Source organism: Lissotriton vulgaris, chromosome 6 (assembly GCF_964263255.1).
Source record: "Lissotriton vulgaris chromosome 6, aLisVul1.2, whole genome shotgun sequence".
In the NCBI taxonomy this organism is placed as follows: domain Eukaryota; kingdom Metazoa; phylum Chordata; class Amphibia; order Caudata; family Salamandridae; genus Lissotriton; species Lissotriton vulgaris.
The window spans coordinates 258,692,622-258,710,878 of record NC_141694.1 but is presented as its reverse complement, the minus strand read 5'-3'; the positions used below and the strand labels follow the sequence as shown (position 1 = coordinate 258,710,878).

The 18,257-nt window shown below is 42.5% G+C and overlaps 1 protein-coding gene across 1 annotated transcript; it reads right to left on the bottom strand.

Annotated features, from left to right (window-relative positions):
• Positions 1-5,183: 5,183 nt before the first annotated feature.
• Positions 5,184-6,599, bottom strand: LOC147707109 (uncharacterized). The gene has a single exon (XM_086925176.1). It carries the CDS (start codon positions 6,597-6,599, stop codon positions 5,184-5,186), a length of 1,416 nt encoding a protein of 471 aa, XP_086781302.1.
• Between the last annotated feature and the right edge of the window lie 11,658 nt (positions 6,600-18,257).

Here is an 18,257-nt window from a genome sequence, read left to right as displayed (position 1 = left end):
AATAGGGACCCTTACTTCTAAGTCAGGATAAGGGTATTACACTCCTTAATAACCCCTGCTCACCCCCTTGGTAGCTTGGCACGAGCAGACAGGATTATCTCAGATGCAGTGTGTTAAACATTTTTGAATATACACAGTAATGCAGTAAAAACACTACAGATGGACACAACACAGGTTTTATAAAAATAGGTATTCTGTATATAGACTTAACACAAGACCACAAACAACAAAAATCTCAATACTACACTTGAGATTGCTTTAAAGATGATAAAAGTTACTTAGTTCAAGTTGATGATAAATGCGACAAAGTTCTCGACAAAGTACCTGGATGAGTAACGCAAAGTGAACAAAAGGCTCGCAAAAGGGGAGATGCTTTGGTTCCATGATCCGGGCGAAATGATGTGGCATGCCTCAATGCTTGGGCAGAGTAGGGGATGCGTCGTGATCCTTACAGATGCAAGGTTGATGCATAGATTCTAGGCCTGCGGGCCATTTCCGGTGTGCAAGATGGAGCCTTGATGCAATGCGATGATCCGGTTGCAATGTAAGAAGATGGCGCCCTTGATGCGAAGATGCGATGATGCTGCGATCACGCTGTGATGACGTTGCATATGTGCTCTGGCAGCCTTGCGACAGCTCTTTACGTTGGAGCCACGACAGGCCCTGCGACATGCTTCTCCAGTTATGCGATGGAGTCTCTCTTGATGGCGTCACGCTTCTCCAGTGATACGACAGCAGGCAGCTTCGATGAACGCACGCTTCCAGGGAGAGGTGGCGAAGGCTCGCTTCTCTGGCGATGTGACGATTTCAGCTGCGGCAGCAACATGCTTCCTCTCGATGCGTCGCGCTTCCAGCATCCAGCGACACGCAAATGTCTGTAGATAGAATTCCCAGCAAGGAAATTCACAGTGGGAGCTGGAGATGAAGTCTTTTGTCACTGAGACTTCAGCAGGAGGCAAGCACAGTTCAAGCCCTTGGAGAATATTCTGTAGATGATGAAAGTCCTTAAAAGGTTCATTCTCCTTGCCTTGGCAATGAAGCAACCACTGCAGGCCAACCCAGCAAACAGCACACTGGCAGAGGGGCAGTAAAAGTCCTGCAGCTTCCTTTGGTTCTTCTCCTTGGCAAAAGGTTTCTTGTTCCAGAAGTGATATAATTTCTTGGGATCAGGGTCCCAATATTTATACCCCAAAATCCTTTGTTCTCTGAAGGCAGAGAGGCCTCTGCTAGTTAAAACCAGTTCATGAGCACTTTGTTTACATGACTCTCTTTTCCTTTCACTGTGCAGGGCAGAGACATCAGCCGACCCAAACAAGGTGGAGCCAGCACAGGGGAGGGAAGGCACAGCTCTGGAGCACTTTGTTCAGAAGATTCCTTCTCTCCTTTCACAGTGCAGGGCCGAGACATCAGACAAATCACAGGAGGTGGAGCCAGCATTGTAGAGGGAAGGCCCAGCCTTATTCAGGTCCCAGGTGCAATTCCCTCCTCCCATCTAGATGCAGATCTCCCTATTCACCACTGGGCTGCCCCCGCCTGTCTCCTGGAATCCCCCAGCCCTTTCACTCACAAACCCAGACAAGGAATACACAACCTAGCAGTGGCAGGCCTGGACAGTTAGGCAAGAAAATACCTACTTTCTAAAAGTGGTATTTTCAAACACAGAATATTAAAACCAACTTTACTAAAAGATGTATTTTATTATCCTGAGTACAGGCATACTAAATTCGAATTTCTACCATGTTCCCTGAGTCAGTTAGGATTATAAGAATGTAATAATGTAACTTCCCATTCTAGCCTATGGAGAACAGGTAGCCTTGCAATAGTGAAAAACGAAAATGGCTGTAGTTCACTATTAGGACATGCTACACACACCAGAGCATGCCCTACCTTATACTTACAATGCGCCCTGCCCTTGGGCCTACCATAGGGGTGTTTGATATGAAGCAAAGGGAAGGTTTAGGGTCTGGCAAGTGGTTGCACTTGCCAAGTCGACATGGCAGTACTAGACTGCACACAGGCCTTGCAATGGCAGGCCTGAGACACACTTTACACGCTGCTTCTGTGGGTGGCACAACCAGTGCTGCAAGCCCATCAGCAGCATTTAATTTACAAGCCCTAGGCACACTTGGTGCACTGTACTAGGGGCTGACAGGTAAATCAAATAACCCAGTCATGGAATCACCAATTAGTACATCAATTTAACATAGGGAGCACTTGCACTGTGGCACTGAATAGCAGTGGCACAGTGCCCAAAGCATATAACCAGCAAGCACATATCAAAACAAAGGAGGCAATCCGTCAAAAATGGAAGGGAGACTCACGCCAATGATGCCAGGTCTAACAATCATCATCAATTTTCTGTCATAGACCTAGTGACTGTTGCTACTGAACAAGGGACTACTGCAGAGTTGGCTGCCTCATCAGCCAACGAATTACCAACAGTGTGTGCTCCCACACGTTGATGGCTCAAAGGGGAACAGCCATTACAACGCAACTATTACAACGCAGTGCTATTACAACGCAACTATTACAACGCAAGTTCTATTACAACGCATGTTTTTGCAACGCATGCTTTTACAACGTGAGTGCTATTACAACACATTCTTTTACATCGTAAATATATTTAATAAAATGTAGTTTTTTTAATTGAATTAATTTCTATGTAAAATTACAGAGGCCTTTTTGAAATTAAAATTAAAATTTAATATTAATAAATATTATTAAATGTTGGAAAAATGTTTAAAAATTGAATTTAATTAGAAGAATTAATACTCAGGTATCTTTTTTGACAATATTACAATATTACATTATTAAATATTAATAAATGTTCTAAAAAATGAATTTAATTAGAATAATTAATACTCGGGTATCTTTTTTGAAAATATTAAAATATTAAATTATTAACTATTAATAAATGTTTGAAAAATGAATTTAATTAGACAAATTAATACTCAGGTATCCTTTAAGAAAATATATATGTTTTAACTATATTTATTTTCTAATTATTATTTAATTTTTAATTTTCAAAATATTTTAATGTAATGTTTAATATTAGAAATTTAATTTATTTAAAAAAATAATACTTAGGTATTTATATTTATTTTTGTAAAATAATTTAATAAATAATTGTTTAGGTAGAAAATAGAGATTTTATTAATTTTACAATTATTATTAATTTTCTGAAGGAAAATATGGTTAATCAAAATTAAGTAGCAACATTTTGTAAATATTTTAAATATTTTGGAATTTTAAAAAATGTTAGGAATATTACAAGAAGCATTTTTAGTAAATTTCCCATGGTTTTACATTGATTCCAATGGACGGTTTAGTCCTTCATTTATTTCAATGACTACTCTATAGTAACCCGCGGAACTGAATAGCAAGGTCGAAAAACAACAGAAGAAGGAGGGAGAAGATGGAAATAAAATTAGCATACTGGTAAGTGATAATAAACATAATTTATAGTAGTCAAAATATAATTTTTCAAGTAATGATAATAAAATATAAAAGTAGAAAGACCATGACGTTATTGTTTTAGTTTGCTTTATTTTATTTAAAAAATGTCAAAAATAAATATACATTTTTATTAACATTCTCCATATTTTTGTAACATTTTATGTTTAGAAATAATATTTTTAAAAAATAATAAATTAAGTTAAATAAATGTTTAGTAAATAGTCCTTTTTTTATCTTGGTAGATTTTGATGACGTCGTTACGTTAACGTCGACGTAAGCGGCATCTTGGATTGCATCGATTGCTGGAAGCAGCTGGAAGCTGATCTGCGCAAAGGTAGGAAACTTAAATAACTTTATTTAAAGTTAAAAAAAAGAAAAAAATGTATATATATTGTAATGAAAGGATAAGGAGAGGTTGCCGATGTGAAAAAAAGTTGTATAGTGTTTGTTTTCAGCATGTCGCCGAACATTTTACTTGTATATGCCTTCGTCGGGTCATGTTACGATTAAAGTAATGGGTAAAGATGGAAAAATAACTAAGTGTTTAATTAATAGAAAACATTTTGAACGTTTAATGTTTTGTGTAGAGATAGAAATGTATTGCGATTGAAGTTTATTAGAAGAGAAATAGGATAGTTTTGTTATTTTGGCAAAATGATTTCTTTTGGCTTGGTTGGTAATAAAGAAAACTGTTTTTTTGAATTGCAAGTGGCAAAAAAGAAGGGAGGTGCATTTAGATTAAATTGTTGTACTTTTCGTTTTTGAGGTTTGATTGGTTGCATTGGTTTAATATTTAATAGGCAAGCAATTTAAAGGAATTATTTTGCGTGTTGTTTTTTGGAAAAACTGGAATGAGATACAATATGATTTAGTTAGCGAGAAAAAATCCAGTAAGGATGTGATGTTACATAACCTTAAAAATTAATTTACAGGTTTGGAACGTCACATTTTGCTGCAAGGGATTTTTGGAAAAAAGAAGAATGCAAAAGGATTCAGGTAACGAAGACGGATTTGTTTTAAGAACGTAATTTTTCTGTTTGAAAAAGTACAGAAAAAAGAAAAAAAATGAAACAATTATGTTATGAATATGGATGTAGTTTATGGCACTTACATTTTTTTTTACTTGTAAAGAAGAATGCTTTACTCAGAAAATGCATTAAATTATCGATTTAAAAATAAAAAATTGAAAAAGTATCGATTTGATAAACAGTAATAGAAAAATATTCTGATAAGTTTTGCAGATTTTTGGAGGTATAAATCAGGAGATTACAACATTGTTTTTTTTTCACAATTGGAAAAAATATGCCAAACACTTAAATAATAACCTTTTTCAAAAAACTAGTTTTTTTTTAAATAAATTTCAAGCAAGCATCACTTTGGAAAAAATAAGCGGTGAGGAAGGAAAGGATATTTTTAAAGGAACGTTCAAAATGTTTTCAAAAGCAAATATATTCCATTTTAAATGCAATGGATAAAAAAATGTTATTTTAAAATAAAAGAAGGAGAAGAGTGACTTATCTTTGGATTGTAAGGGTTTTTTTTTTGGAAAAAAATACTAATGGATTTGTCTACATTTGAAAATGATGGAACAGAAAAAAGAAAACTTCTTAAGGTAAGGGAACCTGACGAAAATTAATTTTAAAAATGTTTTTAAAAAATGCCAATTGAATTAAATGTGAAAACAATAATTTAAGGCCAAAGCAGGAAAGTAAGTTTGTGAGAATTGATTAGAAATGTAATATGTTAGCAACATTTTCCAGGTAGTCTAATGCCACACTCAACGAAAATTGTTGAAGTACTGTCAATAGTCTCTCGGGCATCTCCTTAGCTTGTTTAGAAGGTCGTGGATTTAGGCTACCTGTTAATGCTTGTGCAAGTCTCATTTCTTGAAAACTTTGCTCCTTCTTCAAAGTTTTCAAAAAAGAGTAGAAATTTGGATGATGTTTCCCAATTGTATGACTGAAGGAGTTGTGCCATCCCTCTATGGCATTGCTTGTTTTAGCACCTCCTTCCAAGCAGGTTGAGTAGCAGTTCCACCACTCCACATGGAAACGTGGCTTCCTCCTGTGACCCGATCTGCTTAGACGCCCAATCCATGTGTCCTCAAAGTAATTTAACAAGGGTGCCAATTTTTCTTCATTTTCGACATAATATTCTGATTCAGAAATTGCAGTGTAGTACTCGTCTACACTTTCAGGAGGTAAAAAACAAAGTGCTGTTAATTTCTTTAATTCTACTTGTAGTTTGCTATCTGAGCAGTAATCTGAAACCAGGGATGTTTTTTGTAATTTAAGCCAATATGCCTTGGAAAAATGAAAAAAACATCCCTGAATTTGGGTATCCACGTACATTTTGTTGATCACATTGATCATAGTCAATTCGAAATCTATAAGGATTTTCCTAGGACTTTTCCCGGATGTTTTCTCTTTAATCACTGACAAAAATTCAGTGTATGTTGCAGATTGCTTATCTGGTAGCAAACTATACACTAAGGGAACTACATTTTTGTTAATCTGTGCATGAATGCTGTAAATTTGTGTGAAAGGATGGGGCGTACATTTAAACGTCCCATCCATCATCCAAATTTCAGTATTCTCTAACTTAAAAAGGTTGCGGGGAGTGCTAAATATTAGAATACATTTAAGAGGGTTTTGGTTGTCATAGAGTAAGAAAGGTTCATTAGAGAAAGATAGAGTAAGTTCATGAGGAATAATTATGTCAGCAAAAGTTGGAGGGGTAACTGTGTGAGTGTTACCTGCCTGCTTTTTACGTTGAATAATTCTACACAAATTGGGTATAGTAGGCATATTACAAGCAATATGACCAGGGACATGTTGTGCAACCTCTCTTAAAATTCTACCAGGAGTTTCATTGGAGGTGGATGCAATATCTTTCATTTTGTTTATTGTTTCACGTATTTCTATCTCCATTGCAGAGGCAGAGTGGTTATGTTCAGTTGTTTTTATTACGTTGTCACCAACAGTAACCGCTCTGCCGCTGCAACGGGAAGAATAATATTGCACACACCTCCAATGTATCCTTGGTTCACTTATCCTTTCATTACAATATATATATCCACAATGTTTGAGAAGTCTGTTTCCTTTCCTGGATTTAGTGTAAGATGCTGTGGCCTGGCTTGACATTATCTGTTGAAAAAATGAAATGGAAAAAAAAATTACTATGTTTTTCTATGTCTTTGTTTTATCTTTTAGAAATGTATATTTATTTTCTTATTTATACAAGTTTATGGAGTTAGAATAGTAAGTAGCATCCCTACACTATCCAGCACTTACCCTACTAATGCACTTTCATGGAGTTAGAATACTAAGTGGCATCCCTACACTATCCAGCACTTACCATACTAATGCACCTTCCTGGAGTTAGAATGGAAAGGGGCGACCATTCGGTCCCCCCGAACGTATGGCGGAGTACCACGAGCCCCCCGGGAAGCCATTTTTGGGCGGGAGGCGAGCCTCGGCTGGTATGCCCGAAGCGGCGTAGCCGGGGCGCGCCTTTTCCCGCCCTGGAGTGGGCTGGCCTAGACACTGACGCTGCCGGCCACGCCCGAAGGGGCAGGCAGGGGCGGGTTTACGCCCGCCCTGAAGACGGATAAAAGGAGCAACAAGACAAGAACGCATCCTCTTGTTCCTGTGCTCGGAAGCTGCACCCCCTCGCTGCACGTGAGCTCGAGACGGAACGAAGAGCCAATTTTGAGCGTGTTAATCTTTCTTGTTTGTTTTACAGATATTCTGTTGGAGAATGCCTAAGAAAGTTGGAAAACGAATGACTACCGATCAGATGCTGCGTGTTCTTATGAAAGAGGTGACCGACCTAAAAAAGCGAATGGCGGATAAAGACGAGGAAGGGGGACCGAAACGTCCTTTGGCGGGAACAGCTCCGGGAGGAAAAGGCAAAAGGCCCAAAAGGGGAGCAGCCGGGGGAGACGTCCCGGTTCCCTGTACCCCACTCGAAGGGCCGATTCCGGTGCCGGCAGAGGGGAATCCGATTCCCGTGGTGGTCACTCCCGTGTCCGGGGAGGATATGCCGTCCGAGCTGGCGGCGCAATTAGCAGCGTGGTTGGGTAAAAATAGCGAGGGCGCCACGGCTGACGAAGCACGGGTGTTGATGAAGCAACTGCGCGAAACGAGGGAGGCGGCGAAGGTAGCATCGCCAGTTATCGCGCCGGTTGCGGCGGTAGAAAAACCACCTGGGACAGGCTCAGCCGCAGATACAGCTTCTGGTTCAGGTAAGCGGCCATTGCCGATTGCAAGAGATGAGTCTGCACCTTCACGAAGGGAGAAGTTGGGTCAACATGTCCCTATGGCTATTAAAGAAAAGATATGGGCAGAGGAGTATGTAAACATCTTCTCGTTGCTTACCGATCATTATGAGATGGAGCATGTGAAGAACCAAAAGGAACTCATGCATCCGAGTGTTTGGCGCGCAAAGATGGCCGCCTTTAAGGTAAATGAAAACATTGGCAATTGGGGCAAAGCGTGGGGGATTTTTACATCCATTCTGGGTGAACGTAGGCCCGAGTTACTGCCCGAATTGCCGATTTATCAGTCACGGATCATGGGGTATTCCGTATCATATGGGGGCAACCAGTGGTTCTGTTACGATAATATTTTCAGAAAAGCGAAAGAACATGATAAGAGCTTAACTTGGGATTGTTACGATTCTGTGTCATGGTCGAAAATGGAGGATACTGGTATGTTGAATTTGCCATTGGTAGGGAGTAGTGTGGGCGAGTCTTCCCGCCAATATGCTGGGACGCCCTTTCGATCAGGTACGAGTAACGACTACCACTCGAGGCCGAACGGCACCACAGGTAAAAGGGGGATTTGTTGGAACTTTAACAAGGGCAAATGTACGAGGCCCCAGGGGTCATGCAAATTTAGGCACGAATGTAGCGGGTGTGGGCAATCATCCCATCCTGAGTCCATGTGCAGAGCCAAAACGGGTGACAACGGGGGTAGAGGAGGCGCCAAACAGGTCTGAAATAGTCCGAGGGGCGCCTTTACCTACTCCGATTGATACCATGGCAATGATTCCTTGGCTCAGCGAATACCCGGATCACGCTTCCGCTGGGATGTTGCGGAACGGGTTTTCATATGGTTTCCGCATCCCAGTGGGGGAGTTTCAGGGTGTAGCGAAATGTAAAAACCAAATATCAGTCTGGCAACATACGACCGTGGTACAGGAGAAGATTGGGAGGGAGGTGGCGCGAGGTCGAGTTGCCGGTCCATTTGATGTGCCACCGGTTACTAACTTTGTTTGTTCCCCCTTAGGGGTGGTGCCCAAGAAGGACCCGGGTGAGTTTCGGCTGATACATAATTTGTCAGCCCCACGTGGTCTTTCCGTAAACGATGCGTTAGACCCCGAAGTGTGTTCGGTACGATACTCATCTTTCGATGAGGCCGTAGCCATATTGAATCGCCTAGGGCCCGGTGCGCTGATGGCAAAATCAGATATCGAGTCAGCGTTCCGGTTGCTCCCGGTACATCCAGACGATCAGCGTCTTCTTGGTTTCATGTTTCAGGGCCACTATTACATGGATAGATGTATGCCAATGGGGTGCTCTATATCTTGTGCCTATTTTGAGAAATTCAGTTGTTTCCTGCAATGGGTCTTCACAAGGAAGACGGGGTTTCAACAGGTTATGCATTATCTCGATGACTTTTTGTTTCTGGGGGCAGCCGGGGATCCGGAATGTGGTCAGGCTTTGAATGACTTTTGTGTCTTGATGAATCATTTTGGTGTGCCATTGGCACCAGGTAAGACGGTGGGTCCTTCGACTTGCATCGAGTTTCTAGGGATCGAGCTCGACTCTGAGGAAGGTTGTTTTCGTTTACCGGGAGACAAGGTGCTAAGGTTCAGGGCATCCCTGGAAACGTGTATCAGCAGGTCCAAGGTTAACCTACATCAATTACAACAATTGGTGGGGCAGTTGAACTTTGCCCTAAGAGTAATGCCAATGGCCCGCCCCTTTTCCCGCTCGATCGCTCAGGCCATGGTCGGCCTGAAGGAGGGCCATCATCGCACGAGGCTCTCGGCAGAGGTTCGTCAGGACATGCGCATTTGGTTGGCATTCCTGGCGGATTTCAATGGTCGAGTTATCTGGAACAAACCGGCGGTGTCCTCCGAAGAGCTGGGGCTGTGGACAGATTCAGCAGGGAGCATTGGTTTTGGGGCCATATTTGGCACACAATGGTCGGCTCAAAAATGGCCGTCATGGTGGCATGAGGATGGGCTGACAAGTAACATTGCTTTTCTTGAACTGTTCCCCATTCTGGTGGCCTTGAAGACTTGGCCTGAGGGGTTCAGAGATCACTCTGTGGTGTTCTGGTCCGATAATATGACCGTGGTTGAGTGTATCAATAGCCAGGCGGCACGATGCAAATGGATTCTGAGACTGCTCAAAGAAATTGTTTTGTTGTGTATGCAATTGAATGTGCTATTTAAGGCACGACATGTGCCGGGGGTGATGAACCAAGCGGCTGATGCCCTTTCTCGTTTCCGTATGCAGGCCTTCTGGGGTTTTCTGCCCACAGCGGACCCGGTGGCGGCACCCTTTCCTGAAGCTCTCTGGTCTCTCGGTGCCCCGAACTACGAAACCTCGTGGGAGAGAGTTTAGCACCCAGGACGAGGAAGGCATATGAAGGGGTGTTCCGTTCCTATTTGTCCTTTTTGGGGACTGCTAGAGGGGAGCTTTGGGGCCGGGAGGAGGGGGTGGTAAACTTCCTGCTGTCTCTACATCAGGCAGGCAAATCAGTGGCTACGGCCCAGAGGCATCGGGCAGCCATTTCCTTTGTGGCAAGGGCTTATGGGATCCAGGACCCGACAGCGTCTTTCGTTGTACAAAAAGCGCTACGTGGGTGGCAACGCCTTGAGGGCCGCAGAGTAGAGGCGCCCGATAGGTCTGGATAGGCTGGCCCTGTTATTATCGGTACTCCCTTCAACATGTTCATCCCAGTTTGAGGCGGTGTTATTCCGAGCCGCCTTTTCGCTGGCATTCCATGGGGCTATGCGGGTAAGCGAATTAGTGGCGAAGAACAAGCGGGATGTGATGGGGGGACTGTGCCGAGAGCACGTTCAGGTCAGAGGGGAGACAATGACTGTCTCGTTTGTCAGGTCCAAGACCAATCAGAGTGCGATGGGAGATTGCATAGTCATACAAAGGATTCCCGGGTCCCCCATGTGCCCGGTGAGTTGCTTAGAGGATTATTTAGCGCAAAGGGTGGCATCATGGGGGGGGACCTTGTTGAGACACGCTGACGCCACCCCACTGACGAGGTTTCAGTTTCAGCGGGTGCTTGCGATGTCGATTTCCGCTGCGGGCTTGAACCCCGGCGAGTTTGGGACCCATTCCTTTCGGATAGGGGCTGCTACGGAGGCTACAGCCAGGGGTCTGAATGTCGAACAAGTTAAACGTGTGGGGCGTTGGTCCTCCAACTGTTATAAAAGGTATGTGCGGTTGCACATGTTGTGAAGCTGTAATGAGGTACTCATGCTTCTTGTTTTTGTTTGGTTTTCAGTTGCGCAAGCCTACGAGGCGGGGCGGACTATGCAGTCGACCCAACACCGGGCCAGCGGTCAAACATCACCGGCTGTGAAAAAGGAGGTGTGGGTCGTGGGCCACTCATACGTGAGGCGTGCCGCGGACGTATTCAAAGCAGGTGACATGATTCACGTGGCTGGGGAATACGGGTACAGTGTGTCCTTCTACGGAAAGGGCGGGCTCTGTATTGACCAGTTTCAATCATTTTTCGAGGGTTTGTTAGGGCGGACGAGGTCACCGCCGGCTGTAGTCATAGTACATCTTGGGGGCAATGATTTGGTGACCGCTGGTAGATGACTTCTTCTTGAGGCGATGCTTTCCACTGTAAGTTGGTTAGCGAGAAGAGTTCCAGGGTGCACGATTGCATGGTCCCATATGATCCCACGGAAAGTGTGGAGGGGGGCTCTTTCAGTTTCTGCTCTGAATCATTCAGTAAGGAAGATTAATAATAAAGTGAGTAGATTGTTCCGTTCAAGTACACTGCATTCTATCTCGCATGGTTGCATTAAAGGGGACAGTATGTATTTGGGGGATGGTGTTCACTTGTCCCGGGTGGGGAACGAGTTACTCATAGGAGACCTGATAGCTTGGCTGAGGACTTTGAGACATGACCTTTAGGTAGGAGTTGTGGGGGGTCCGGATAGCCGGTCAACTATCCGGCCTGTGGCGGTAAGGTCATGATCGGTGAGCACTAATTGGAAGATCCCTGTGAGTGGGCGTCACCCATTACGGATGGGAGCGCTCGAGGAAGGTGGCCATCGGCCCCTCAACGGGTAGGCGGTCCCGTCTAAGGATGGGCCGCCGAAAGGAAAGGAAAGGCGGTCAAGGCCCCTTCCTGGGTAGGAGGGGTTACAGCCCCCTCCTGGGGAATTTCCCGGGGCCAGGATATCTGTGACGGCAGATATGGTAAGATGTGTGGGGTTTGGGAGGGGGTCTACGCTACCTTCTAGATACCTCACACGAGTCCTCGGACGACCTTTAAGTGGCGACGAGTTTATTGGGGCCCCCGTCAAGTCAAGGGAAATTGGTAGTTGCACTTGAGGTACACCTCTGTGCGGTCGCCCCTCACAAGTGAGGGGGATGTTTCTGGTTTAGGGATCTTGACACCGGTTACGACCTTGCCGTTGGCCCTTAAACGTTAGGATGTACAATTTCAAAATTTCAAGTTAAAGTTTGGTAGGATGTTAGTTCGGCTAGGAGAACCTTTGTATTAGAGAATATGTTAAGGTTAGCCAAACATCGCAATGTGGTAATGAAATTGTACATAATATGAAACTGTTATTTTAATGTTTTAATTTTGTTTCATATTTTAATAAATACGGCCGGGAGGGTCACTCCCTCCCGTCTTCCAAAAATTCAGAACCGTTTCCTGTCTCCCATCCTTGGGGAGTGTGTTGAGAGGGGGTGGCGGGTATCTCAGCCATATGGAAAGGGGCGACCATTCGGTCCCCCCGAACGTATGGCGGAGTACCACGAGCCCCCCGGGAAGCCATTTTTGGGCGGGAGGCGAGCCTCGGCTGGTATGCCCGAAGCGGCGTAGCCGGGGCGTGCCTTTTCCCGCCCTGGAGTGGGCTGGCCTAGACACTGACGCTGCCGGCCACGCCCGAAGGGGCAGGCAGGGGCGGGTTTACGCCCGCCCTGAAGACGGATAAAAGGAGCAACAAGACAAGAACGCATCCTCTTGTTCCTGTGCTCGGAAGCTGCACCCCCTCGCTGCACGTGAGCTCGAGACGGAACGAAGAGCCAATTTTGACCCGCCCACCAGCCCCTGAGGACAGCGAGTGGTTTTAGATAAAGTTTGAAGTGGTACCGTAATTTTTCTTTTTTGCAGGTTGTGATGATGATCGTGATAAGTTTGATTATGCAATAAAGAATGGTCAATTCGTAGTATGTTCTCAAATAAAGTGATCCTGCTCTGGTTTGATCCGTAATCTTGCTTGTTGATAAGCTGGGTATTACTGTCTTCTAGGAATTTAGTCATTTTAGTAATTTAGCTAGAATTGTCGTATTTATTTTGGTCGGGCGGTAAGGTCATGATCGGTGAGCACTAATTGGAAGATCCCTGTGAGTGGGCGTCACCCATTACGGATGGGAGCGCTCGAGGGAGGTGGCCATCGGCCCCTCAACGGGTAGGCGGTCCCGTCTAAGGATGGGCCGCCGAAAGGAAAGGAAAGGCGGTCAAGGCCCCTTCCTGGGTAGGAGGGGTTACAGCCCCCTCCTGGGGAATTTCCCGGGGCCAGGATATCTGCGACGGCAGATATGGTAAGATGTGTGGGGTTTGGGAGGGGGTCTACGCTACCTTCTAGATACCTCACACGAGTCCTCGGACGACCTTTAAGTGGCGACGAGTTTATTGGGGCCCCCGTCAAGTCAAGGGAAATTGGTAGTTGCACTTGAGGTACACCTCTGTGCGGTCGCCCCTCACAAGTGAGGGGGATGTTTCTGGTTTAGGGATCTTGACACCGGTTACGACCTTGCCGTTGGCCTTTAAACGTTAGGATGTACAATTTCAAAATTTCAAGTTAAAGTTTGGTAGGATGTTAGTTCGGCTAGGAGAACCTTTGTATTAGAGAATATGTTAAGGTTAGCCAAACATCGCAATGTGGTAATGAAATTGTACATAATATGAAACTGTTATTTTAATGTTTTAATTTTGTTTCATATTTTAATAAATACGGCCGGGAGGGTCACTCCCTCCCGTCTTCCAAAAGTTCAGAACCGTTTCCTGTCTCCCATCCTTGGGGAGTGTGTTGAGAGGGGGTGGCGGGTATCTCAGCCATATAGTAATTGGCACTCCTTCACTATTCAGCACTTACTCTACTGATGCACTTTCCTGGAGTTAGGATAGTAATTGGCACCCCTACACTATCCTGCACTTACTCTACTGATGCACTTTCCTGGAGTTAGAATAGTAAGTGGCACCCCTACACTATCCAGCACTTACCCTACTGATGCACTTTCCTGGAGTTAGAATAGTAAGTGGCACCTCTACACTATCCAGCACTTACCTTACTGATGCACTTTCCTGGAGTTAGGCTAGTAAGTGGCACTTGTACACTATCCAGCACTTATCCTACTCATGCACTTTCCTGGAGTTAGAATAGTAAGTGGCACCCCTACACTATCCAGCACTTACCCTACTGATGCACCTTCCTGGAGTTAGAATAGTAAGTGATACCTCTAAAAATGTCATCACTTACTCTACTGAGGCTCTTTATTTGCTTTTTACAAACTTTTCAAATCAACTTTTGCTATTTATTTTGCGGATTAGATGTGTTTATATTTATAAATTACCTTTGTTTTTTGGAGTTTGCTTCTTTGTCTTCTTCCTGGTTTTCTGACTTGTTTTTGTTTGGGCTTTTTAGTTGATTGCTCTTTCGAGTTTTGCTTTTCTGGTTTTGCTCTAGAAAAACAATTGGAGAATGTTTTATATGTTTTCTTAATGTTTCATGTTCATTTTATTTTTGAAGTTTTTGATGGTGTGCAAAATTTCAATATTATTGTTTTAATTTAATTTTAAACACTGTATTACCACTACTTCAATTTTTTCCAACTGCCTCATCTTTCTGGAAATAGAATACTCAGTGGCACCCCTACACTAGCCAGCTTTTAACCTACTGATGCACTTTCCTGGAGTTATAATAGTAATTGGCACCTCTACACTATTCAGCACTTACCCTACTAATGCACTTTCCTGGAGTTAGGATAGTAATTTGCACCCCTATACTATCCTGCATTTACTTTACTGATGCACTTTCATGGAATTAGAATAGTAAGTGGCATCCCTACACTATCCAGCACTTATACTACTGATGCACTTTCCTGGAGTTACAATAGTAAGTGGTACCCCTACACTATCCAACACTTACCATACTAATGCACTTTCCTGGAGTTAGAATAGTAAGTGGCACCCCTACACTATCCAGCACTTACCCTACTGATGCACTTTCCTGGAGTTAGAATAGTAAGTGGCAACCCTACCCTATCCAGCACTTACTCTACTGATGCCCTTTCCTGGAGTTAGAATAGTATGTGGCACCCCTACACTATCCAGCACTTAACCTATTGATGCACTTTCCTGGAGTTAGAATAGTAAGTGGCACCTCTACACTATCCAGCACTTTCCCTACTGATGCACTTTCCTGGAGTTAGGATAGTAAGTGGCACTTCTACACTATCCAGCACTTACCCTACTGATGCACTTTACTGGAGTTAGGATAGTAAGTGGCACTTCTACACTATCCAGCACTTATCCTACTGATGCACTTTCCTGGAGTTAGAATAGTAAGTGGCACCTCTACACTATCCAGCACTTACCCTACTGATGCACTTTCCTGGAGTTAGGATAGTAAGAGGCACTTCTACACTATCCAGCACTTATCCTACTGATGCACTTTCCTGGAGTTAGAATAGTAAGTGGCACCCGTACACTATCCAGCACTTACCCTACTGATGCACCTTCCTGGAGTTAGAATAGTAAGTGATACCTCTTAAAATTTCATCACTTACTCTACTGAGGCTCTTTATTTGCTTTTTACAAACTTTTCAAATCAACTTTTGCTATTTATTTTGTGGATTAGTTGTGTTTATATTTATAAATTACCTTTGGTTTTTGGAGTTTGCTTCTTTGTCTTCTTCCTGGTCTTCTGACTTTTTTTTGTTTGGGCTTTTTAGTTGATTGCTCTTTCGAGTTTTGCTTTTCTGGTTTGGCTCTAGAAAAACAATTGGAGAATGTTTTATATGTTTTCTTAATGTTTCATGTTCATTTCATTTTTGAAGTTTTTGATGGTGTGCAAAATTACAATATTATTTTGTTTTAATTTAATTTTAAACACTGTATTATCACTGTTTCACTTTTTTCCAACTGCCTCATCTTCCTGGAATTAGAATACTTAGTGGCACCTACCCTACTGATGCACTTTCCTGGAGTTAGGATAGTAAGTGGCACTTCAACACTATCCAGCACTTACCCTACTGATGCACTTTACTGGAGTTAGGATAGTAAGTGGCACTTCTACACTATCTAGCACTTACCCTACTGATGCACTTTACTGGAGTTAGGATAGTAAGTGGCACTCCTACACTATCCAGCACTTACCCTACTGATGCACTTTCCTGGAGTTAGAATAGTAAGTGGCACCTCTACACTATCCCGCACTTACCTTACTGATGCACTTTCCTGGAGTTAGGCTAGTAAGTGGCACCCCTACACTATCCAGCACTTACCTTACTGATGCACTTTACTGGAGTTAGGATAGTAAGTGGCACTTCTACACTATCCAGCACTTATCCTACTGATGCACTTTCCTGGAGTTAGAATAGTAAGTGGCACCTCTACACTATCCAGCACTTACCCTACTGATGCACTTTCCTGGAGTTAGGATAGTAAGAGGCACTTCTACACTATCCAGCACTTATCCTACTGATGCACTTTCCTGGAGTTAGAATAGTAAGTGGCACCCGTACACTATCCAGCACTTACCCTACTGATGCACCTTCCTGGAGTTAGAATAGTAAGTGATACCTCTTAAAATTTCATCACTTACTCTACTGAGGCTCTTTATTTGCTTTTTACAAACTTTTCAAATCAACTTTTGCTATTTATTTTGTGGATTAGTTGTGTTTATATTTATAAATTACCTTTGGTTTTTGGAGTTTGCTTCTTTGTCTTCTTCCTGGTCTTCTGACTTTTTTTTGTTTGGGCTTTTTAGTTGATTGCTCTTTCGAGTTTTGCTTTTCTGGTTTGGCTCTAGAAAAACAATTGGAGAATGTTTTATATGTTTTCTTAATGTTTCATGTTCATTTCATTTTTGAAGTTTTTGATGGTGTGCAAAATTACAATATTATTTTGTTTTAATTTAATTTTAAACACTGTATTATCACTGTTTCACTTTTTTCCAACTGCCTCATCTTCCTGGAATTAGAATACTTAGTGGCACCTACCCTACTGATGCACTTTCCTGGAGTTAGGATAGTAAGTGGCACTTCAACACTATCCAGCACTTACCCTACTGATGCACTTTACTGGAGTTAGGATAGTAAGTGGCACTTCTACACTATCTAGCACTTACCCTACTGATGCACTTTACTGGAGTTAGGATAGTAAGTGGCACTCCTACACTATCCAGCACTTACCCTACTGATGCACTTTCCTGGAGTTAGAATAGTAAGTGGCACCTCTACACTATCCCGCACTTACCTTACTGATGCACTTTCCTGGAGTTAGGCTAGTAAGTGGCACCCCTACACTATCCAGCACTTACCTTACTGATGCACTTTCCTGGAGTTAGAATAGTAAGTGGCACCCCTACACTATCCAGCACTTATCCTACTGATGCACTTTCCTGGAGTTAGAATAGTAAGTGGCACTTCTACACTATCCAGCACTTACCCTACTGATGTACTTTCTTGTAGTTAGAATAGTAAATGATATCCCTACACTATCCAGCATTTACACTACTGATGTACTTTCCAGGAATTAAAATAGTAAGTGGCACCTCTTCACTATCCAGCACTTACCTTACTGATAATCCTAGTTTTTTTGATATGTTTTTGTTTTGCTTTCTTTGTCGACTGCTATTCCCAGTTTTTGTTCTTGATTGGAGGGCTTTAGAAGATAAATTGGAGTATCTAAAATGTTTTCAAAACATTTCATGAAAATCTGATTTCTTTTGTTTGTGATCTAGTGATAACTGACAAGTTTTAAATGATAAATAATTGTTATCTTCAAAACATCACATACTTTCTTAGTGCTGCATTTTTATTGTGTAGGAATTCTAATTAATTTTACAAATTAAACTCTTGTTTTCCCTAGAATTGCATTGTTTTGAAATTGCTTTAGTTATTGTTTATTCTAAACCGTCCCACATTTTTTAACAGCTGAAGTTTGTAGATGTTGGATTTCGATTTGAAAATTCTATATCATGTCACACTTTCTGTACTGTTGCATTTTCAAGTAGTAACAACAATTTTTAAATCCGTTTTTTCGGTGATAATTTCATTTATTATTTATACTTTTATTAAACATAAAAAATATTTACCTTCTTAAAATCTCGACGATTGTATTTCGAAAATGAATGGTTTTTTTTTTAAACCAAGTTCGTTTTTCTGTGAGAAAGAATATTTTAAAGGTATGGATTATTACATCGGAAGGTGTGTAAACTATTTACTTATGTGTTTTGGTAAATAGGAAGAAAAAGTACTTTATTTTAAATTGTGGTGAGTAGTGTTGCTCTTTAGA

Bases quoted from the DNA above. Each gene is read 5' to 3' on its own strand.
- LOC147707109 (XM_086925176.1), bottom strand. From the start codon at position 6,599: ATGTCAAGCCAGGCCACAGCATCTTACACTAAATCCAGGAAAGGAAAC.